We start from the raw sequence: 22,885 nt of genomic DNA, 5'->3' as shown, positions 1-22,885 counted from the left end.
GCAACCACTATTGTGCGTCATACATACATGTTCTGCTGAGCACTTTTCAGTGCTATCTATTTATTGAGAGTTGAGATTGAAGAGCTTGAACGAGATTGAAGAGCTTATAGGCGTCTAGTGTAAGAGCACGCAACGTCGGAAGTCAATATACAACATCTACCTTCAGCAACAACAGCAGCAAGCGGAACGCCGCATTGCATTCATATTACGCTGGTGGAAAGTGTCACAGGTTTGTGGTTAGGGGTTATTGGTTGGGGGTAGGGGTATTGAGGTTATTCGTCAGTAGTTACGTTTAGCGGTCAGACAACGTACAAAAAGGGTTCTTCAATTCTACCGACAGTTAATAAGTACGTTCCATTTTACCAAGTTAATATTCGCTAAAACCATTAAGTTACCGCGATAAAGCAAACGCATTTGGCAAATCAAAGTTGGTCCTACAAGAGAGCGAATATAACGTAAAACAGCTGCTAAGTCATCTGAAATCATGGTAATATGTTTAAGTTTTTTTTGTATGACAAAGACACTAAATTGTGTTGTGTTACTGTGCTTTAAACATTGACAAAAATACATCAATATTTGTTTGAGTGTGAGCTAGTCAATGATCATGTTGTTCAGTGTTTTCGGCAGCTGTGGTTTCATTCAAGCGTAGCGACTGTGGTTGCCTGCAAAAAATGCCGGTTGTGCGCGAGAAAATTAGAACTGTTATCATGTATCTGCTTAGATCAAACGTTTTACTGTTTGTAAAGTTTTAAAACTTATTGTATAAATCAACACATACTTTAGTGACGAAGCTTTATGCTTATTATGATGCGCATTGCAGTTTTAATGAAGGTGTGCTATCCCTAATAAAGTTAACTTTTGTTGAGCAGTGGATTGACAGCAGAAGTGTTTTTAATGCGCAAAGTTTCAAGTAGAACTTATTTTTCTAACCTTTCTCTGTACAACACAGGATTTTATATAAATCGTTGAACAGATCTGTACAGAAAATATCGGAATTTTGTGGAGCAATAACATTTTAATACTCCCTTTAAAATGACACTCAGTGTTTAACCATATAAATGGATTTAAGCTCCACTATGATAGAAGTAAGTTAATACCCTGTGCTTCATAATATTTATACAATGCATAAATAAGGTTTCTAATTAAAGGTGCAATAACACTTCATAACTATAAATGAACGAACGAATGAATGTACCTTACTTTAATCTCTGGAAAATGACAGTCGTTATAACGCGGGTGTTCTGTTTTATACACCTCGTGCCAGCTTACGAGTTACCAAGTATATTACTTTGTGGGTGATTGTTTTTATATGGAATTTTTACATTTTCTTTATGTGTGACTGATAATTTTGACAACTTATTAATGACCACTGGGTTGGAGCTGTGCCGTTAAGTGTTTTGCTTAAGGATACATTCGCTCACAATGACAGCAGCAAATAACTTTGCGTGCTAACCAACTGTGCTACGGCGCTGGACAGCTAATAGGCTATAGACTTTATTTTTTTATAATACATATCCTTTTGATTTCATTTTGTGATTCATTTCGTTCTGGTTGACATTGTCAAGCTTTCCTAGAACTGTAGGCACACTTTATTACCTTGTTATAAATAATTCATTTTTTAGTTCGGAGATTTTGAAGTAAAGCTGCAACAGATTTACAAACACCATGAGTGTGTGGAGGTAATGTTACGCAATGTATTGGAACTTTCGCTGTTTAAAATTTATTTTTGTTTTCACAGCTTCCTACATCCTGGCCCCCAGAAGGTTTGTTTTAATTACTGCACATTTTTATTTAATGTTTGTAGTTTGGCCATTGTCATCTGCCAGATTGGAAATTTTTTTTGGCAGAGGAAATTTTTTTTGGCGGAGGATTTTTTTTTGTGTGGATCTTTATTTAAAATATTCTATTTTGCACGAATTGTCGCCGATTTTCTGTGTAATTTATTAAGGTTTAATGCAGCAGTATTTATTACATATGTCATGTGCGGGCATTTTCTCCCGAATTAAAAATATTGTGCGGATCGTCTTTTAACGGAATTTTGGTATTAGGCACCTGGTATGTATATACATGTAAGTAATATATGTCATTTTTATTAGATACACACCAGTTATCATTTTGCTTCCCGGAGGATATAGTTGGTGTTGAAAAACCAACAGACCATGTTCAAGATGCGGTCATTGTAAAGTCAAATGACGCTTCTTTGACTGAACCACCCTCCAACACTCCGTTATGTAACGGAGGTGGTGAAAAAATAAATGACACTTGTGTTGTAAATGGAAAAATATCCAAAGAGGAGATTATATACAAAGAAGAAGATTTAAAAATTCCCGAAAAGCGAAAGGGGAAACAACAAGCAGTAAACCCTGTTTCTGTAAATAAACAAATAATTCGTCGCAAATCTTCCAGTGGGAATGAGAATGACGATGCAAACAAACAAGTACCTTCAAAGGATACAATAACATATTCTGAAATTAATAACAATAAAAAAAGTTCGGTGCACATGGATGTGAATGGTATTCCAGACTCTAAAAATCCTAAACCTGTGGAAAATCACACCCATGTTGTCAATGGAGATTCCACCAACCAAAGGACTACCAACACAAAACTTTCAACATCTGAAAAACAATCACCAGACTCGAACATTATGTTATCTCAAAAATCCGAACAAACGAAACAATCTACTCCAAAACAAGTTACCAGCTGGGCTGGACTGTTTCGTGGTTCAGCGAACACAAATGGAAGCAGTGAAAGCACTGCTCCAGCACCCAAACAAAAACAGTTACCTATTCGTAAAAATAACAATGCGCAAGACAGTACTCCTGCCACAGAACCTGATAAACGAAAGTCAGACGCAAACAGTGCGAAACCTGTAAGAAATGGTTCTGCTGCAAAATCTTCATTGTGTCTTGTGAAACCAAGTGAAGATCCAAATGCAAAGGGAATTGCAGGTAATCATGTGTTTATGTAATAAGCACCATTGGTTTTTCTGAAAACGAAAATTCCTGGTTTTGCTAAATATTTTATCAGTCACAGCCTTGGAGGCTCACTGAAGAGTGCACTGGTAACTACTTGTCAATACAGTTTTTAAAATAAGTCTGCAATATTGCCGATGACTGAGTGAAATGCATAAAACGTAAACAAAAACATATTAAACTCGTATCAGGCGTTTAACAAGCTGAAGTACAAATCTGAAAGGATTATTAGTTATTGTTGGACTGGAATAAACAAATGCCAGTTTCAGGATCCTGTATTACACACGCACGTCCGCGTTTATCACGTTTTAACTTTTATATTAACCATTACGCCCAACAGTAATTGTTTATGTTACAGTAGCGCTTGTGACGCACTGAAAGATCTTTAAACTTGCAGGTGTAGACTTTTTCATAATCTTAGGATCTGCTTTTTGGCGGTGGTGTAACGTTTATTTTGGCGGCCAGATGTATTTACGAGTAAAAAGTGACAAACAACTTTTGTACTGTAACTTTTATAACCACCAACATAAACGAAACTAAAAGTTGAAACGTGTTAATCAAGCTTCTACCATTAACACTCAATTGTTGACGGTTTATTAAATAGCATCAGCAAAACCGGCAGCAATTTCGGATTGCCGACGTGAGTCTGCAGGGCTGCAGTTGGTTGTAGCTTGTACTGTTTACAAATTTTTTATCAAAAGAATTTAAGGATTTTTAGTACAGTCTAAAGTCGTTTGAATATGTAAGCTACATACTGTTTGCATTTTGTTATATCCATCCACAGAAGAGCTACACAACATGGAGTTAATATTCAAACCACAAGCATTCATACCACGTGGACTTACCAACACTAGCAATTGGTGCTACATCAACGCTGTATCCTTAATCTTAACAAAATATCAAGGATAAAAGGCTGATATATTTATATATTATATATGAAAACAATATTTTGTATTATTTATGTATACAACAAATATTCACTAATTTGTAGTTTAGACTAAAATTTAACTATATTTTATAAACCCAATGCCAGCACCAGCGCAATGCACAATGCAGTATCATTTGAAAATTTAAAGTTGCTACACCATTATCCACTAAGTACTTTATATACATTGATATCCACTGGTGAATAACTTCCTTAACCAATTTATAAAAGACATTACAAGCGCTGCTGGTGTGCCCACCTTTCTATCAGTTTCTGAAAAGTATTTCTACATTTACTCCCCTGAGTCAGAAGACAGTGACCTGTTCACCAATCATCGATAGTTTGTAAGTGACTTCATTTTATGTATGATAAATTAAAAATGATTTATTTTTGTAAAAAAAATTGAGAATCTTTATGTGTGAAGTCATGCATTAAGAAATTTCAGGGAATTTTGGTCAGAATTGGCCATTTATCAAAACAGCCTAAAATGTGTGATAGCAAACAAAGTGTTTAATATACAAGTCAAAATTATAGTATTATAAATATATATTTAATAAATAACCACAACATACCTACCAAAACCTTCTCCACAATAAGCCTCTCAATCGTATAATTAATTATTGATTTCCTCTATCACAAATTGCCGCATGCTCGCAAATCAAGGGTTGTAATCAATGCGTTATAAATTACATGCATGCAAATGGTGGTGGATTGCTAGATTATTATTTGAAACAAGTGTATTTTCTGTAATAGTAAATAGCCTTCCTAGATGGAATTTTCCCTTGTGGGTTGTCAACCATACAAAACTTGAAAGTATTTTTTTTCTATTAAAATTATCACATACAAAGTTACATTTGTGGTAACACGTAAGCAGGCACAAGGTGTATGAAATAAGACACTTGTATTATAAAAACGGATTTGCTACCCAAAGTGAGAATAACTAAGTTTCATAACATTCATTTTAAACTCAGCTTGCAACTCGCTTCTGAGTTTCGACCCCTTTCCACAAAGCGTGGATTTGTAACAAAAGAAGTTCGTCACGGACCTCCATTTGAGCCACGATATATTTACGACATGCTTACTCTTATAAAGTCGTCACTATCAGAAAAGGTATTACACGTAACACGTTGTATTTGTCTGACAACTCCATATCTCTACACTATCTTATTCAAACACTTATATTTGCATTACCCCTAGCCCGAGTAGATCTGTTTAATGTCATTTGGCATTTACTGCACTTTTTATGATTGTTGACCTACATGCAGTCTTTTAGTAGATGTAAAAAGTATTTTGCCAAGTTTTAAAAAACACATGCTAAGCTTATGTTCTGCTATAATAATAACTAATTATTTCTTATTATCTGGCAGTTTTTCAATGTTTTACTCGTTTCCTCCACATCAGGGTCGTCAAGAAGATGCTGAAGAATTTCAGTCTTGTGTATTGAACGGACTTCATGAAGAGATGACTCAGCTGTTCACGTATTTGAATGACTCAGCAAACTCACAATCTCCGGAATCTCACTCAGAGCAAGATGATTCGGTAATAAACGCTTTAAACTTACAAAAAATCTTATCAGTTACCATGTACATAGGTTGTCCTGTTATATAAGTTGTGTGAATAAGTATATATATATAACTTATTTTTATCCACACATGGTGGAGCAAATTCAGCTTTTATAATAACTGTTCGGTTTCACACACTTTTTACCAATTAGTTAATAGTTATCACATATGTAAATTCTCTTTCCTCTGGTCTTGATGCTAGTGCTGTGATCACTGTGCCACAGTGTTGGGGAAGCGGTAATAGTTTGTTAGACTCTCTTTTTTATGAAAACACATTAATGCAGTGCAAAAAATTCAAGTGTAGGCCTGTCTACTTTCCCCCCCAGGTTTGCCACTTATGGCCATACACAGTAGCATCAACATTATGGCCATACACGTTTTCATCCCCATTAAAGTCCTAGGTATATTTGAACCATGGTGTTGAGGTTTTCACTTTCCACCTTCTATTTCAGTCCTCCACATCAGAGGAACTGATGAACGGAGATGCAGAGAAGGAGGAATGGGAAGAAGTCATGGCCACTAAGAAGAATAAATCGGCCGTTACACGAAGAGCTGATGATACAAGGTGATGTTTCATACCAATAGCATTCACTGTAACACTTGTAACGTAGTAGTGGAGTCTATTTTGTTTTCTGTATACATAAGTAGTTGGTGTAAGTCTGTTGTTATTGTAATTTGTAGCGATTAAGCTTGTAAAACCTTTTTTTCTTGTAAACCTGGCAGATTTCACAAATGTTTTATAACGAGACACAGAACACAGTTTGTCTATGAAACAAAAACTTTTCGATAGCAATTTTTTGAATTCCGCAAAACCCAGGTCATTTAAAAAATTTAGCAAAACTTATGAGATAAAAAAGAATGGTATAATAATATAACCAGGGCACAGCCAGAAAAAAAGATAAAGCACAATCAAGAAAGAATTTTCCTTAACGGAAATTTTTTTTTAACTGCTGTTATGGTGGCAATTAAATTGACTAGTGCGAAATAATACTGAAGTGATTGGGCATTTATTTTTTTCATCATTATCTTCCACTCTTTCACTATGATAACTAAAATATGTTCTGTAAAATATCCCAACTATTCTCAACAGGTTTTCCATGGCAGGATAACCCCTATTATTACCATCTTTCCAAATCCCTTTACAACATACTTACATAAGATAAACAATAAACATTTTCCACAGAACCCCGATATCAGATATGTTCCGAGGAGAGCTATGCACTTCAGTTTTTCGACCCGGGCAAAAAGTTTCTGTTTCTTACGAACCGTTCTTCTCACTGCCGCTGAGTGTTCCTGCAGACCATGCATGTAATGTGGATGATGCTTTGATGTCACTCACTGACAAAGAAAGTTTCCTTGCAGATGGGGAAGGACAGGCAAGTGTTGTAATAGCATTATTAAGCCAGGATGTGGCGTTGTCACTGTTGTATGCTTTTTGTCTTGGAGAATGGATTGTTTTGTTTTTTAATTGTTGTTTAACTTCCTTTTGTAGAAAATAGATTTTCTAAGTTAGTTCTAATACCTAAAATAAAGTTCCAGTTCTTCCCCTTTGCTAAACTGTAAAATGGCACAAATGAGTTATCAATATATATATATAGAAAAAAATTATGGCAGTTATATTCAATGGCAGAAAGATGGTCATCTCCCAAATCAATAAATATTCATAAAAATATATGAAGATACAAATTATTAAATGTGAGAGTAATGTAATACTGATACATTTTTTACGACCTCCCCATAATTTTATGTTTTTTCACTGCTACTTATTTATTCGAAAAAAAAACAAAAATTCAGCTTTAAATCTATGATTTCCAGTCTGATGCGTCACGCCAACAAACACTGGAAAGCTTACCACCAATCTTCATTCTACATTTAAAAAGATTTGTGTACGACAAATCTGGTGGCTTGAAGAAAATTGACAAAAAAGTTGAATATAAGACTGACATGGTCATTGGGAAAGGTAGGATCACTTATTCTATAATATTCACTTGTTTTTTTTGCATGATCCTCAAAAGCCAGGTTATCCTGTGTACTTAGAATAAAAATCACAACAAGCACTTGCAGTCTTATGCAATGCCTTGTAGTTAACTAAATACATACATGTCACAATACTGTTATAAGACTCCTAAGTCGCATTAAATTCGCTTTTAAGTTTTTCCTTTAGAAATCTGAAGGTTTTTATGATACTTTGTTGCGGACAAAACATTTTATAAATTATTGTGAAGTTTTTATTTGTTTTTTTAGAAATGCTTTCCAAATCAGCAAGAAAGCTGAGCATAAACCAGAGAACGTACAAACTGTTTGCAGGTTAGTTTTGCTAACCCACATTTCATACATACTTTTAATCATTTGGGTGATCATGTAGTCTTGTACTAGATAATATATATAATATCGAAGATGAAACTGATCAATATGAAATTTATTCACTTCATCAATCTGGTCAATAAATAACTTTTCCAAAAAATCTGTTTAACTTCTCAAGCTAAATTAACTTTAAAACTTGTGCTTTTAAAATATATTTATCAAACTGTTTCGTTCTGAGTTTCACTCAACAGCAGTTACATGCTCTTATGAAATAGCGATGGCAGAGCTCATTATCAGCTTAACCATTTCAAACACTACTAAAATAATTTTTAAGTCATATGCTTATACCATATTGACCCTACAGTTGATTACCACCACACGTTACATCCTTATATTTTGTAAGCCCTAAAAAGTTTGACCTTAACAGTCTTTTATGGCAATATTGGTCCACCAATTTAAGTCGTATGCTTATACCAAATTAATCCCATAGTTGTATACCACCATGGAGAGAAAGCAACCGGTGGTCACTACACAACCGATGTGTTTCATATCGGGTTAAGTTCGTGGCTTCGAATCGACGACCAGAATATCAAGACTGTACATCACACTGAGGTAGGTGGTATATTAAAAATTGAATAAAAAACGTGTAATATATATTGGTAAAATGTGTTTTTACTACCAGGCGTTAATTATAAGAAAAACTCATTGCCAATATATTTTGATGTAAAATTTTCTAAACATTTTTTAGAGGTAGAGAAAAACTGGTGCAATGCAATACATGCTTTTTCACTGATAAGCGTTAAACATAGGGTACTCTCATTGATTAATGTGTGCCAGGTAAATTTGCTCTTTGATGTTTGTATAAACACTCAAAATCAGGGTAAAGGCTATTTTAGGCTTAGGACTTTGGTGCTAAAACATGCGATGCCATATTTTAAAGTTGGGATAACACCCAAGCCACTTCTAACATTACTCCCAATCACCCATGATAGATGGTGGTACAGCTACCTAAATGTTGTTTGGTTGCTGTTGCTGCTACCCTTTAACATTATCAATAATAATTATAAAACATATTGTTTTGGACAAAGGCTGTAATCAATAATAGTTTAGAAAAAATTTAAAAAAATTATAAGTATTTAGGTACATGCAAAATTTAAAATTATGGTCTGTTCAGATTTTTTTATTTTAAACTGTATGATAGATGTCATGAAACTTAGTTATAAAAAGGAATTAAATGGAACAGATTAAAGAACATAAAAAGCTACTGTCAGCAAGTTTATATCATGCAGAAAATATGTTTCAATTTTAAATGCGAGACAGACAGCTATGCGTTAGTTTACCAATATATTAACTATTAATGTAAACATTAGCTATGTAACTTATGTATGCTGACATTTCATTTCAGGTTACACGACATAACCCTTCACGAACGGCTTACTTGCTCTATTATCGCAGAATTGATCTTGGCTGATGTGTTATCTCTGCATGTTAGTTTAATATTTCAACATTAAGTCTGTTTTTTTTTCATTCGAATAAGTTCTTTCTGCTAATTAAGCAACTCGTTGGTAACTTGTAAGATTCGGGTCGCTTTTTGTTCAAAATGCTTCAATTTATATGTAGTAAGCTACATATTTATTTATGTACATACATATATAAGCAGATATCTAACTAGGCGAGGTATCTCTCCGCGTATTCTAAAAAAATAAAAGTTTTTTTGCAATTTTGACACCCATGTATACCCTCTAGGCTTCTACTGTCTGCTGCTAAAAAATCTGCTTTTCGAATAGTATTGTATATTTTCGATTTAGTAGGTACGGACTTTTCGTAACCTTGGTAAACCTAATTTACATTAATTCCCAAGCTAGTTACAGCAACTGAACAAAATAACTTTCAAAAATTTACCAGTAACTTGCACTTTTGCACTTCTTACAGATAACATTTCGTATTCATTAATTTTTCTAAGTGGTATTTATCTTGTATGAAACTGAGCTCTAACGACTGTAATATTATAAACTTAATGCTCCTAAACTGGTTAAAAGCAAGCATGCTGCTTTTAAGTTTTTTTTTCTAATCTGGATTCTCTGAGCGTTTTGTGTTGCTTGTTGCGTGATGTAGTTATTTCTATGCGAGTAATAACTCGATAATTTATAAGCAAACTTGGCGTTTTCATTACCGCGAAAGCTGAAGCTTGTAGTACAGTAGGGTGGGAGAAGATGGGAAACCTTTTCTATTCTATTTTCTCATACCATTTGGTAGTAAGCAAAGAACATTCGGAGAATTATAAAACCGTATCCTCACGACTTTCATAGACCGTTGCTAATTGCTTAAAATTTGATCAAGATGTTTGGATATTATGTGCTCAAGGTGTCCCATCTTTCCCCACGGTACTATATATTAGCAAAATAGATCACCAATTCAATATAGTTGTCCCATATAATGGTAACGTTTGTTAAAAAGTTATAAAAACTTCTATGGTTGTATTGGTTGTTTACTTTCTGAGCAGTGCAGAAATTTCTTTCCACCATTGCCTATTGTTGTAATCGCAATTGACAATAAAGCCAAGTGTGTGATGGCATTTTGTTTGGTTTGATAACTGATTGTGATTGTAGTTATTGAAATTTTTTAAAATTGACTACAAGCTCTGAAGTGTGGTAAAGTAATAAGGTGGGCATGCCAGGTAAAGGCGTATCCTGGAATTTAAAAAGGGGTTGTCCACAATCTAAAGAAGTCTCAAGTTGAAAAAAAAATTAAAAGTTAGGTTCAGGCCTATGTAACCTCTTGTATACCTGATGACCTAGACTAAAGCTAGAGTAGAGTTGCCTCTTTACCATAATATTATTAGAAGTGTATTGTCAATAGGCAAATCTGTGTATATAAAGGTCAGCACAACTTTTTGGATATTAACCTTGGCTGCCTTCTATGGCGAATGTTACAAAACAAACAATCATGTTGTGTGAAGTGCGTTGTGTTTATTGTAATCTCTTTCATTCTATGTACATGAAGAGCAGTGAAATAACACGGAAGAAAACCAGGTAATGGCAAATTCTAAAATCCTCAACGAAGCAAAGATGCTTCCAGTAATTAGTGTGGCTGTTTATAATACAGTGAAGAATTTGTGCAGAACAAGCAGTAAATATTGTTTCAAATCCAAACGCAAATCGAACTGAGTTATTGGTAACCAGATAGCTTGATAACTGTGGGGTATCTGGTGCGTACCGTCATGCACTTCTCCCTGTCGATGAACAAGCTGTTTGTTTTGATGGCGATTTCCTTTTCCAACGCCATCCTTGTGTCTTCCAACTCGTGCAGTGATCGTTCTGCCTCAGATAGACGGAACTTGAGTTTCTCGATGCTGTCCGTGATCTCACCAACCTCAGATACAAGCCTAATGGTAGGGAAAGTAAATAAGTTTGAATATAAAACATTTATTTTACCAGTAGTTTTGTAATGCTGGTAGCAAGTAAAAAAAAAATAAAACAAATATATTGCTTTAAACTTTGAAGTGAAAGCAACTAAATGCATACGCAAATTGATTTAAAATGAAAGCTTTAATTTATATATTAAACCACAAATATGCAAAAAAAAAGGATTCTTAAAACTATGCCATGCTTAACCTAACCTATAAAAACAATATGTTTTGTTATCTTAACTATTTAATTTGAGAAATTTAGTATACAAATTAGGAAATTTGCAGACTAAAATGGAGCCTTTCACAAAAAAAGTAGCATGAACCTGTACTGCACAGGATCCCTGCAAAGCTCCACACTCGGTCTGTACGTTCTGTGGTGCAGACGAGTTTGTGAGACTTGCATCGGAGCTTCTTTATCATTGATTGCATCCTTTAACATGGCTATGTTGTGCTCCTGGTTGCCAATCTCAATCAACACCTGGATAGTACAAGGGAATGTAAAACTTAGGCTACTTAGTAAACGTATTGCAAATAATTTAAGCCATTTATAGTGACATTTGTAAATATTACATTTTAGGGATGTTTATATGCAACTCGCACGTTTTTTTTATATGTGTGACATTTATAGGCTGTAAATAGTTGTGGAACTGTATGATGCACATTTGTTTTGTAGAGACAGTTTCTGCCTTATAAACAGGAAGTAGTCCTAGTGGGACAAGTTGTCTTTATTTGGACATTTTTTTGTCATTCATATAAAAATATCAAAAAGAATAAGAAACCAGAATCATCTTCCGAACAAGACATTAAATAAATATTTTACATAAAAAAGCAAAACATGAATAAATCACCTTCTGCAGATGGTTTTCCAGTTTAATCTTCGCATCATTCATCTCTTCAACTCTCTTTGCGAACGCTTCATTCACCGAGTTACATTGCTCTCTCAGATCATCTGATGTATCATGGAGAACGTTATCGATCAACGAACGAAGGTTGATGGATGCCATTCTCTCTCGCTCAGCACGAACGATGTTATCGTGCGTAAACTGCGCCCATGTCTCCGGTGTTGAGGAGCTGGTGAAATTTTGGGCTTTTTTAATGTTTTAAAATTATTTATTATTTTTTATTATTCAATATTTTTAAATTGTTGAATATTTTTAAATTACTAAATATTTTAAAATTATCAATATTCAAAATTATTTATTAGTAAAAAGTAAGCCTAGTATAAAGTTTAAAAAAATTAGTTGAAGAGACTAAAAAATCGTTTTTTTTTTAACACACCAAATGACTTGTATATTACAGAAGCCAAGAGTAATGATAACTTTCTTACATAAAAAATACAGAACAAAATGCTATGTTTTTTAAAATACACCTTCATATAGTAAAAATCTTAACGATACAGTTGTTTTTGTTCCGCTGTAGATAACTTAAACACTATCACAGCACATTCACTGGCTCCATGACATAGTGGTTAGCGAGTCTGCCTGTGATCCAGAGGTAATGAGTCCAAGGCTCATCGCTGCTACCATTGGGGGCGTATGTGTCCTTGGGCAAAACACTTAACAACAATTGCTCCAACCTAGTGGTCACTTACAAAGTAACATACTTACTCGTAAGCTGACACAAAGTGTATAAAACCGAACACCCATTGACTGTTGTTTTCCAGCCATGCCAGAATAAGTAAGTTACATCCATTCACTTACTTGTCCTCAAACTTAGCAGAGTTTGGATGATATTGAATGTCAGTTGATTGGTTGTTCAACCTTCCACATTTATCATCAATGTTATGAGCATCTAGTTTATCGCTCCAATCCAACTCCAAGTTTTGCTTGGCGTCTCTATTCATACTGTAATAGGAGATTTGCTAATGTGTCAAGATACTAACTGGTTAATGCTGCATTTTTGTCTTTATATTAGAGTGTTTTATACTGATGTGTATAGTGGATTTAAAGACTGTCATTTTGCTGTTGATTTTACTTTCTTCATTTTTAAAAAATTATGACTTTTGCTATTGGTTACGAAAAGATAAATAAAAAATGATGATATGTTATAAGTGAAAAAAAAGAAAGGAAATGTTCTATAAGCTATAACCAAGCATTTTTTGTCTTAAGCATACAAGTTAGTTGGGTCTTGCATTTTTGCCAATGGGTGCATTTCAAACAACATGAGATTAAGAACCCTTAATCTAGGTTTTGGAGAAGATATACCAAACAGTAATGTTTCAAACAAAATATTCATTTTTCTTAAATGCTGTTTGAATAACTTTATCCAATACATCACAATTAAGCTTACCGAATCTGGTTTTTAGTTTGCTCAATTGTCCTTTTCAGCAAATCCTGAACAGATTTCAGCAAATCAACTTCCTGTATAAACAACAAAACATAAACTCCCAATTTCTTAACTTTTCATCCCAAACTTACCCTCAGTAGTTGTATTTCCACATTATCCTTCACCAGATCAGGACCTTGTCTTCTGAATCTACATTCCAAGTTATCCGTAGCAATTTGCATCGGTATTTCTGTTGCATCGAGCGCTTTTTCCAATCTCACCTGTGAAAGGGTGCATCGTATTGAATGTAACTCACTTTAACCGTGCGTGGTCCAAAAATTAGTCAATATAACACTGGTGTTCATAAACCAAGTGCCAGGTGACGAGTTACCATGTATGTTTTTTGTGGGTGAATATTTTTTATGTATGGTTGATAATTTGGATAACCTATTAGTGAGAGCTGGGTTGGAGCAATTGCTGTTAAGTATCTTGTCCACCTCAGCTGTCATTAATGGGTAAAAAAAACTCCAAAATAATCACCCATAAAAAAAAAAAAAAAACAACCTCCAAAATAAACACTCACAATAAAGATATATAAGGGCAACTAACTAAATCTCATTTTTGTAAGAGAATTTTTTTAAATTTTTTTAAAAAAATAAATATTTATTACTTTTTGCTGAAACAGAAGTTCAGTTCCAGCGATAAGATCATCAATCTCACGCTGAAGTTCAAACTTCCAGAAGTCGATATCGTGAATTCTTTCACCCAACTTCTTTGTCACATCAGCTTGAGTTCTAAATACAAAGATTTGCTTACAATTTTTTTTTCACGATCTTCGGTATACAATTTGATAGGAATAGAGTGTTACTTTAGCAACTAGAAAACAGGTTTTAAAAAAAATCTTTGTTTTATACAAATTAAGGAGACAGAGGCATTATACTGATTATGTGAAGGGCAGGTTTACAAAGAGAATTCTAACTTTAAAAAGTAGTATTTCCAAAATACTGTGAAAAATATTTAATAATGAAAACTAGTTAAAGAAAACTAGTTAACCAAGAAAATAAACAAAAAGTAAACACAACGGGTATATAATAAAGCTAGTTAAGCACTCTTAGAGTATTGAAGTTTCATGCTGTTTTAAATTTAGAATTCAAATATTTCAATGGTAAGTCATTCTTTAAAAAAATATTAGTCCTGTAACTCATTCCCACTTTTCCATATACAATTACCAAAACTTCACATGTTAGTCTTATTTTTCCGATGGAATATACAATTATCAAAAATAATAAAATCACCTGTTAGTAATAGCGAGAGTCTCGTTAGCGAGTTTCTTTGACTCATGTTGGATTCTCTCGGCATTGTCTCGATCCGAGAATGACTGGTAGAACTTGGAGTAGTTGTTCTGGTGCCATTCATCGGGTGTGTACTTGGAGCTCCGGAATCCAGCAGTGGCGAGTCCATGGGAGGTATAGGAGCCAGTGTTGATGGGGATGCAGTGCTCCTTTTTCCCAAGAGCATCCACAGGGATAGATTGAGGCGCTGGCTCAGTTTTCAAGAGAACTTCTGCTGCTGCCATTTTGAAGATCTGCGTTAACGATATAATGTTAATTGTTAATAAATTAATCTTCCTGGTTAATAAATTATTGTTTATTTCAAAAATCAGTGTTAATAAACAAATATTTATTATTTAATTTAGTTAGTTTATCCTCATGTCATATGCCAGAGCAACTATGAGTGGGAACATAATATGTTAGGGTGAGATGACGGGACACCTTTAGCATTTAATATCCAAATATCCTGATCGTGTTTCAAACAATTAACAACAGTCTATGGGAGGCGTGAGTATACGGTTTTATAACTTTTGTCCTTTGTTTACTACCGATTAGAATGAGAAAATAGAATGAAAGAGTGTCCCATCTTCCCCACCCTACTAAATGGTAAGAGTTTACAGCAGCTACAACTTTACAAGTTGTAGTGAATATAGTGATGCATATTATTGTGCATTTGCTGATTCCTAATTTGCATAAGCAACATATAATCCAAGTTTCTACATTCTTAAGCAACTGTTATTTGTCATAAAAACAATAAATAAAATTTCTTACACATCAAAGTCATTAAATTTTAAATTCAAAGTTAAAATTTCCTAAAATTACTGTAACGTATTCCTTGAAGATTACCCTCCGCATCACCCATTAGCTTACCGTTAGTTTCTATGCTGTCAACAGCTTAAAAATGTCGCGCACACCGAATGCCAACTCCGCGGAATGAATCTCTTGTCAACGTTTCCGTGGCAACGGCGTCTAGGTAACAAATAATTAAAGGGAGACCTTCATAGTTAACTGTATCTTTTAAAGGTGAAACTTTTTAAATAATTGTTGCTGTTTTGACGAAATGATTGTTTTTTGAATAAAATAACGCAAATATTAAAAATAAGATATGACATCTAAACACAAAAAAAAACACGAAGAAAAATAGGTTTATTGTACCAACAACGAGTTTAAAACGTAATTTGTTCCAAAAACTTTGGTATTGCATTGAGCGCTTTAAATTAAATATACTTATTTATTTTCTTCTAACAATAAATTTCTTGTTTGCAATTATCAATTTCGCATCGTAATTTTTCTTTGCAATGAATATTGCTGAAGGTGTTTCCCCCACAATGAGACACGTACAATTCTTGAAACGTGAAGTGGATGATTAAGCAGATTTTTGCTGAAGTTTATTTGTGTTACAATCTGTGTTTATTGTTGACATACACCATGGCTGAAATACTAAACTTCAATATTGGTATGTTGGGCCATGTAGACAGCGGTAAAACTTCACTGGCGAAAGCTTTAAGCACAGTTGCTTCAACTGCTGCATTTGACAAAAATCCTCAAAGCAAGTACGTAATTTATCATTTATTAAAATTTATTACGATTTATTTGTTCTTCATTTTTTTCAATTGCATATGATAATCCCCATAGCTATAACAAGTCGGGCATTAGAACTTCAGGTCCCTTGAACCTTTCCCAAATAAAGGTATGGTTAGCAAATAAGGGAGGAGGGGGGTGACTCTTTACTAGCAGTTAGCACCAATTTATGTATAAAAACAAACACCATAACCAGAGTATTTCAGAGAACGTGGGATAACACTGGATCTTGGTTTCTCATCGTTCACAGTAGATGTCCCAGAGCATTTAAAAGGATCTGGTTACGAAAAAGTTCAATATGCATTAGTGGATTGTCCTGGGCATGCATCGCTGATTAAAACTATAATTGGAGGTATCTAAACCTGAATAAACCTAATACATTTTATATTTTTTATATTAATGTACAATTTTTATTATTCTAGTTCTATAACCAGTAACCACTTAACTGACACAATAATGTATAAGAAATTGTGAAATTTTGATACATATTTCACATAAGTAACATATAGTTTATAAGAGCACCCCTCTTTGCCAGTATGAATGAATGAATGTAACTTACTTTATCCTCGCGTAGCCGGAAAACGACAGTCGTTATCACACGGGTTTAACACCTCGTGCCAGCTTACGAGTTACCATATGTTACTTTGTGGGTGATTATTTTTTTGGATTTTTTCATTTTTTTATGAATGGCTGATAATTTAGACAACCCATTAGTGACCACTGGTTTGGAGCAATTGCTGTTAAGTGTCTTACCCAAGGACACATACGCCCACAATGGTAGCAGTATATTATGGCCCTTTCCAAATAGATGCAACGTGTACAAGACCAGTGTGTCTTATACCGCATGTGCTCATGTGCAACTGCCATGGTTAATATTTATAAAACGGTAACAACAACAATATATTAACTTCAGGAGCTCAGATTATTGACCTTATGGTTCTTGTGATTGACGTTGTGAAGGGAGTCCAAACACAAACAGCTGAGTGTCTTGTCATCGGTGAAATTATCTGCAACAAAATGTTGGTTGTGCTAAATAAAGTTGACATGCTGCCACCAGAGAAAAAACAAGTATATATTTCATTATATGTATATTTCAGAATTTTGAAACACGCAACGTTGACCAACAGTGGTTAAATGTCTGTCTGTATCAAAAGATACAGGTTCAAGTCCCAATGCTGCTACCAGTGTGAGCATGTGTGTACTTGTACTTTAAATCTAAATCACTGTAAACTAGTGGTTCCTAATGTGTTGTTTAAATTGTCAGCAATACATAAATTGGGCATAAAAATAATCACCTACAAAGTACAAAGTTACATATGTGGTAGTTTAAAAGTAGATACAATGTGTTTAAAACTAAACACCCAGGATAATAGGGGGTAGTTGGGATTTTATTTTCTTGTCCAATTGGTAGTAAACAAAGAGCATTTAACAAATTATAAACCGTATCCTTACGACTACCATTACCTTTGTTTAAAACAAGAGCAGAATGTTTGGTTATCATGTGCTAAAGGTGTCCCATCTTACCCCACAGTACTATCCAAAAAAACTGTAACCAATAAAGAATTTTTAATTGTTCCAATATAAAATGTTTAGGCAGCTATTGAAAAGATGACAAAGCGCATGCAGAAAACATTGGAAAACACAAAGTTTGCAGGTTGTCCTATCACCACAGCTGCAGCCAACCCAGGTGGATCAGCTGATGTTACCACACATAGGGAACCTGAAGGAATTGAAAATCTCATACAAGTAGGCGATGAATCCAGTTGTTTTTTTAAATGATATCTTGATATGTCTAGTTGATATAAGTTACCAAACATTTATCTAAAGTAGTAGTAGTGTATGTATTTATATAAACATAGTACTTTATATTTTTATAAAGGTTATAACAAAATAACTTTATTTGTCTCTTCAATTACGGTAGCAGAATTTAGAAATTTTTTTAATGAAAAAACAGGATATAGCGACAAAACAACAGTTGTTAAAACACGCTTACAGTTAAAAACATACTTACATTTGAATAAAAGAATATAAGCTTGGTCGCTACACCTAGGAATCTGTAACTTGTTTTATAAAAGTAAGTCTAGTTGATGTGAGTTACTATGAGTTACTATCTTGAGTTGTCGTATATCTGTATAAACTCTTGTAAACAGGCTTTACTCAAAACATACACAAAATAAAGTACCCACTTTTTAAGTCTTATTTCCTGTCATCAAATCTGCAAAAATTTTGACAGAACATCGCATTTTTAAACTAAACATTCATCCGCAATTTTAGTGCAGTTGTTATAAACCTCCATACAATAAAATACCCAATTTTAACTTGGAATTGATCTCCATCAAAAAGATAAATATGCAATATTGCAATAATAATGACAGAACAACCCATGTTATAGGTTACATTCACCTATGTATGTAACCTATGAAGTGTAAATTTAAAAAAACTGTACATTTGTATGGTTTACCAGTAAAATACTAAACATAACCTACTTAAGAATTGTTTTTTTTGGTAAAGTAATGTTTTGATAAACTTGGGGTTTAAATATGTGATTGACCTTTGTGGTTTAAATAAGTGAATATTTATGCCCTAGTATATACAAGAAGCTTGATGCTTTACTGTAGTGCATACAAATGAACTAACAATTCTCGCACTGCAACACATTGATTAGCTTGCTTACATCTGACCCAAAGGTTGTGGGTTCAAAGCTTGAATGTAACTTACTTTATCTTTGCGTGGCCGGAAAACAACTGTCTTTAACACGGGTGTTCTGTTTTCTACAACTCGTGCCAGCTTAAGAGTTACCAAGTGTGTAACTTTGTGGGTGATTGTTTTTTGAGAGTATTTTTTTTTATGTGTGGCTGATAGTTTGGACAACCCATTAGTGACTACTGGGTTGGAGCAACAAGTCACATTTATTTATCTTCCACAGGTATTGGGTGATAGCACTTACATTCCAACTCGATCTGGTGATGGTTCTTTCCTCTTCAGTGTTGACCATTGTTTTTCCATTCGCGGACAAGGGACAGTGATGACCGGGACAGTTTTAAGCGGAAAAGCTTCTGTAAATGATCAAGTAGAAATATCAAGTTTGCAGGTGAGAAAAAAGCTTATGAGTTACCATGTATGTTACATTAAGGAAATTTTTATTTTTAAAAATATTGTTTTAATGTATGGCTGATAATTTAGACAACCCATTAGTGACCACTGGGTTGAAGCATATGCTCACAATGGTAGCAGTGACGAGGCTTGATCCCATTACCCTTGGGTTAGAGGCAAGCACGCTAACCACTATGCCACGGCGCCGGAAACTAGTACAGCTTCACCCATTTGCATGTTGGTAATGTCTATGTTAATAAGGTGTTATTCCTACAGATGACAAAGAAAGTCAAGTCAATTCAAATGTTCCGTAAACCGGTTGACGCAATTAAGCAGGGTGATCGGGCAGGGTTGTGTGTCACCCAGTTTGACCCCAAACTCCTTGAACGGGGTTTGGTTTGTACCCCTGGTAGCTTACCCACGCTATACGCTGCGGTCGTCAGCATAGCTAAGATACCATACTACAGTGGATCAGTTGCAACTAAATCAAAGTTTCACGTCACCATTGGCCATTCCACAGTCATGGCTCAAATTACAATATTTGCTCAAGTGACCACAAGTGGTGAAAATAGGGAAGGAAGCCGTCCACTAGGAGATGCTATGGAGCGACTGACTCTTCAAAGCAAGACTTTTGATTTCACAGCAGATTACATTTTTCGAGCCGAGCTATCCAAGTGCGTATGATGTTAAAACCAAATAACAAAGGTTAAAATTCTTCCCTAGTTATAATTGATCCTCCTTTTGTTGTGCAGGGATAAAACTGAGAAACAGTGGGCATTACTTGTGTTCGACAAACCAGTGGTTTGTAGAGCAAACAGCCTAGCAATCGGCTCCAAGTTTGACACGGATATAAACGCCAACAGATGCAGGTGGTTATTACAGTAGGGTGGGGGAAGACGGGACTCCTTCTGATCGTGTTTTAAACAATTAACAGCAGTCTATGAAAGTTGTCAGGATACTGTACTATAATTCTTTGAATGTTCTTTGGTTACTGCCAAATGGGACGAAAAAAATAGAATGAAAAGGTGTCCTATCTTCCCCCACCTTAATATATTCTCTTATGTTTGATGTGAACTATTTCTAGTTTGGTACCATGCATAGGTTATTTGTAGCTAGTGCTAGATCATGGGTTGTCCAAATTATCAGCCATACATAAAAAAAAATGAAAAATCCAAAAAAAAATAATCACCCACAAAGTAACATACATGGTAACTCGTAAGCTGGCACGAGGTGTTAAACCCGTGTGATAACGACTATCGTTTTCCAGCCACGCAAGGATAAAGTAAGTTACATTCATTCATTTCAAAGCCTAATCATTTTGATTGGTGTAAGTGTTAATGGGCAAACTCAATTCAACGTTAAACCTAATGACCTGTAATGGTTAATCTTAAGGATTTGAGTATATAGCAATGAATTAACACTAGTGGGGGGTAAATTTTTAAACCGACTTATGTACTGCTTCGAAATGACATTTTCACCTTATTATCAGATTGGCTTTTAAGGCGGAAATATTGGAAGCATTCACTGCCAAAGACTACGTGTCATCTGTTTTACCAAAGCTAAAAGTTTACAAAAACAAATCTCGGGAAGGAACTGTGGAAAGGGTAGGCCTCCCGCACGCGCCATTACGTAATGCATCAAGCAATTAAAACTCAATTCACTCAGGTGCATGACGACTACAGCGTGATATGTAAAGGCCTTTTGAAAAAAGAGACGAACATCGCTCTATTTTCCGGTCTCCGGGTTGAACTTTCGACCGGAGAAAGCGGAGTCATCGACGGTTCGTTCGGACTCAGCGGGAAAATAAAAATCAGATTGCCCGGTATGTATGACGTCATAATGATCGAAAAAGCGCTGTGCGTAGAGAATTAGCCTAGGTTTTGTATGTTTATATATATCAAATAACGCTAGCAGAACCTGATTCCCAAAAAATGAGTTCATCGTTTCTTTCCTGTTATGTTTGGTAGCCGTGTGACCGCAGAAGGCGTGTTAGTGCCAGCTGCTTGTCGTATTAGGCTCTTGTGTGGCTGATTGGGTGGCGTATTGATCGGCACATTTCCGTTTGTGGTGGTGCCATCTTGCTTTCACAGTAAAATCACCAGGTAAATTAATCTTTAACACACTGTGTATCTCGGATGTTTTCCAGACGGTTTAAAGCCGGAGACAAAAGTTCTGCTCGGCGGAAAAGGGAAAAAGTCGAAGAAGAAACAGACTGAAACAACAGAACCTCAGCAGGCCAACACCAATCAAGCTGTGAGTGTTGCCATGCATTTCAAGAGATACATTTACGACCCTGCGAAAAGAATGGCGCAAACGTGACGCATTCCGTCCACTAAGTGTCATTTTTATGCTTTTAGTAACGATTAGCGGTCGCTGTGTCTTACAGTCACGCGTGAACTTGTTCGGGAAACGAAATAAATGTAAAGGCTGTATTTGCGGAAGTATGAGAGTGATAGATGTGAAAATTGATTAGTCGCTCGTCTGGTATTTTGACTGTACCTCATTTGCGACGGTAATTATTAAGTCACGCTTGCCACTGCGGCCGAAACCGTACTAATGGATGTACAGATATTGAACCTAAAAACGAATCTTGACGTAACCTAGTATCATTACTGATCGGGTTTTCCGTTTACAAGAATATTGATGTGATAAATTGCTTGGGAATTATTTTATACCATCTTTCGTGTTTCGTACTATGCAAATAAACTGGTTAGCGCTTCCAGTTATTGTGAACGGTTACCCTATAACGGGATTTAAAATAAATGTATTCGATTACGGAAAGCGATTTTATTTTCATTTTCAATTGGCATAATTAAGATTGTATGAGACAGGCCATGGTTTGCATCGAGGAGAGAGAAAGCATTCCTCTGAAATTTAAGTTTTCTGGCAGGAGTTATATTCCTTTTAATGACGGATTGCTTGGCCGGTTTCCTAAATTGAAGTCAATTCGTGTTGTTTGTTCAGCGCTCGCGTGAATCCTTTGTCTTGCGGCACCAGGCAAGCAAATGAAGCTTCCTGCTGTTTCTCGGCTTGTACTGTTCGCAGGACCAACAAAAGCGCCTTCGTGAAATGCTTTCTCCCTCGCGGGATTAAAAACTCGTAATTGCGATATTGATCTGCAGTCTATCGGACAGACAATCTATATATCGCTGTGCGTTTTGTTGTGTAGCGATTTTGACAAGCTGTTCCTGCTGCTGATCGGTTGACTAATCAGTTTAATTTAACGGGATCTCTTCGTTTGTGTATAAGACCGTGAAATAACCGTGAAGATTGTGTTAAATTGCTGTTGGAAGTCTGAACCACGTTGGTCTGAGCATACAGTGTTAACTCTTCAGCCACCAAACAGGCCTGCCTCAGCCATAGCGGTATATACGAGTTGATGGTAGCTTAATAGGCAGGTATGTTTACAACTGAATCGGGCCCTCACATTAAAGTTGATGTCA

At 35.1% G+C, this 22,885-nt stretch overlaps 3 protein-coding genes across 3 annotated transcripts; 2 read left to right on the top strand and 1 right to left on the bottom strand.

Annotated features, from left to right (window-relative positions):
• The first annotated feature begins 947 nt into the window (after nt 1-947).
• LOC100176909 (ubiquitin carboxyl-terminal hydrolase 10-like) lies at nt 948-10,338 on the top strand. The gene is made up of 14 exons (XM_002120822.5): nt 948-1,085; nt 1,623-1,679; nt 1,739-1,763; nt 2,097-2,948; nt 3,757-3,848; nt 4,129-4,241; nt 4,869-5,007; nt 5,299-5,436; nt 5,912-6,024; nt 6,643-6,835; nt 7,275-7,419; nt 7,704-7,766; nt 8,254-8,375; nt 9,169-10,338. The coding sequence occupies exons 1-14, from the start codon at nt 1,059-1,061 to the stop codon at nt 9,232-9,234; spliced, it is 2,145 nt and encodes a 714-aa protein (XP_002120858.1). The 5' UTR covers nt 948-1,058; the 3' UTR covers nt 9,235-10,338.
• Nucleotides 10,339-10,841: 503 nt separating this feature from the next.
• On the bottom strand, nt 10,842-15,687 carry tektinA1 (tektin A1). The gene is given in 9 exon segments (NM_001032472.1): nt 10,842-11,148; nt 11,496-11,650; nt 12,021-12,243; nt 12,873-13,016; nt 13,462-13,532; nt 13,590-13,718; nt 14,108-14,231; nt 14,733-15,022; nt 15,639-15,687. Coding segments are annotated over 8 exon segments (1,344 nt in total). The 5' UTR covers nt 15,014-15,022; nt 15,639-15,687; the 3' UTR covers nt 10,842-10,931.
• A 440-nt stretch (nt 15,688-16,127) lies between these two features.
• On the top strand, nt 16,128-22,223 carry LOC100186261 (selenocysteine-specific elongation factor). Its single transcript, XM_002124031.4, has 10 exons — nt 16,128-16,321; nt 16,556-16,701; nt 17,263-17,417; nt 17,943-18,095; nt 19,276-19,440; nt 19,719-20,116; nt 20,195-20,311; nt 20,932-21,046; nt 21,108-21,264; nt 21,589-22,223. The coding sequence occupies exons 1-10, from the start codon at nt 16,131-16,133 to the stop codon at nt 21,759-21,761; spliced, it is 1,770 nt and encodes a 589-aa protein (XP_002124067.2). The 5' UTR covers nt 16,128-16,130; the 3' UTR covers nt 21,762-22,223.
• Nucleotides 22,224-22,885: the final 662 nt, after the last annotated feature.

The sequence above is a fragment of the Ciona intestinalis genome, chromosome 3 (genome assembly GCF_000224145.3).
Source record: "Ciona intestinalis chromosome 3, KH, whole genome shotgun sequence".
Lineage (NCBI taxonomy): Eukaryota > Metazoa > Chordata > Ascidiacea > Phlebobranchia > Cionidae > Ciona > Ciona intestinalis.
This window is presented reverse-complemented; position numbering and strand designations above follow the sequence as displayed.

Bases quoted from the DNA above. Each gene is read 5' to 3' on its own strand.
- LOC100176909 (XM_002120822.5), top strand. From the start codon at position 1,059: ATGGATTTAAGCTCCACTATGATAGAA. The intron at 1,086-1,622 runs GTAAGTTAATAC...TTCATTTTTTAG, and splicing joins TAAGCTCCACTATGATAGAA to TTCGGAGATTTTGAAGTAAA. The intron at 6,025-6,642 runs GTGATGTTTCAT...CATTTTCCACAG, and splicing joins CGAAGAGCTGATGATACAAG to AACCCCGATATCAGATATGT.
- LOC100186261 (XM_002124031.4), top strand. From the start codon at position 16,131: ATGATTAAGCAGATTTTTGCTGAAGTTTATTTGTGTTACAATCTGTGT. The intron at 18,096-19,275 runs GTAGGCGATGAA...TATCTTCCACAG, and splicing joins GAATTGAAAATCTCATACAA to GTATTGGGTGATAGCACTTA. The intron at 19,441-19,718 runs GTGAGAAAAAAG...TTATTCCTACAG, and splicing joins TAGAAATATCAAGTTTGCAG to ATGACAAAGAAAGTCAAGTC.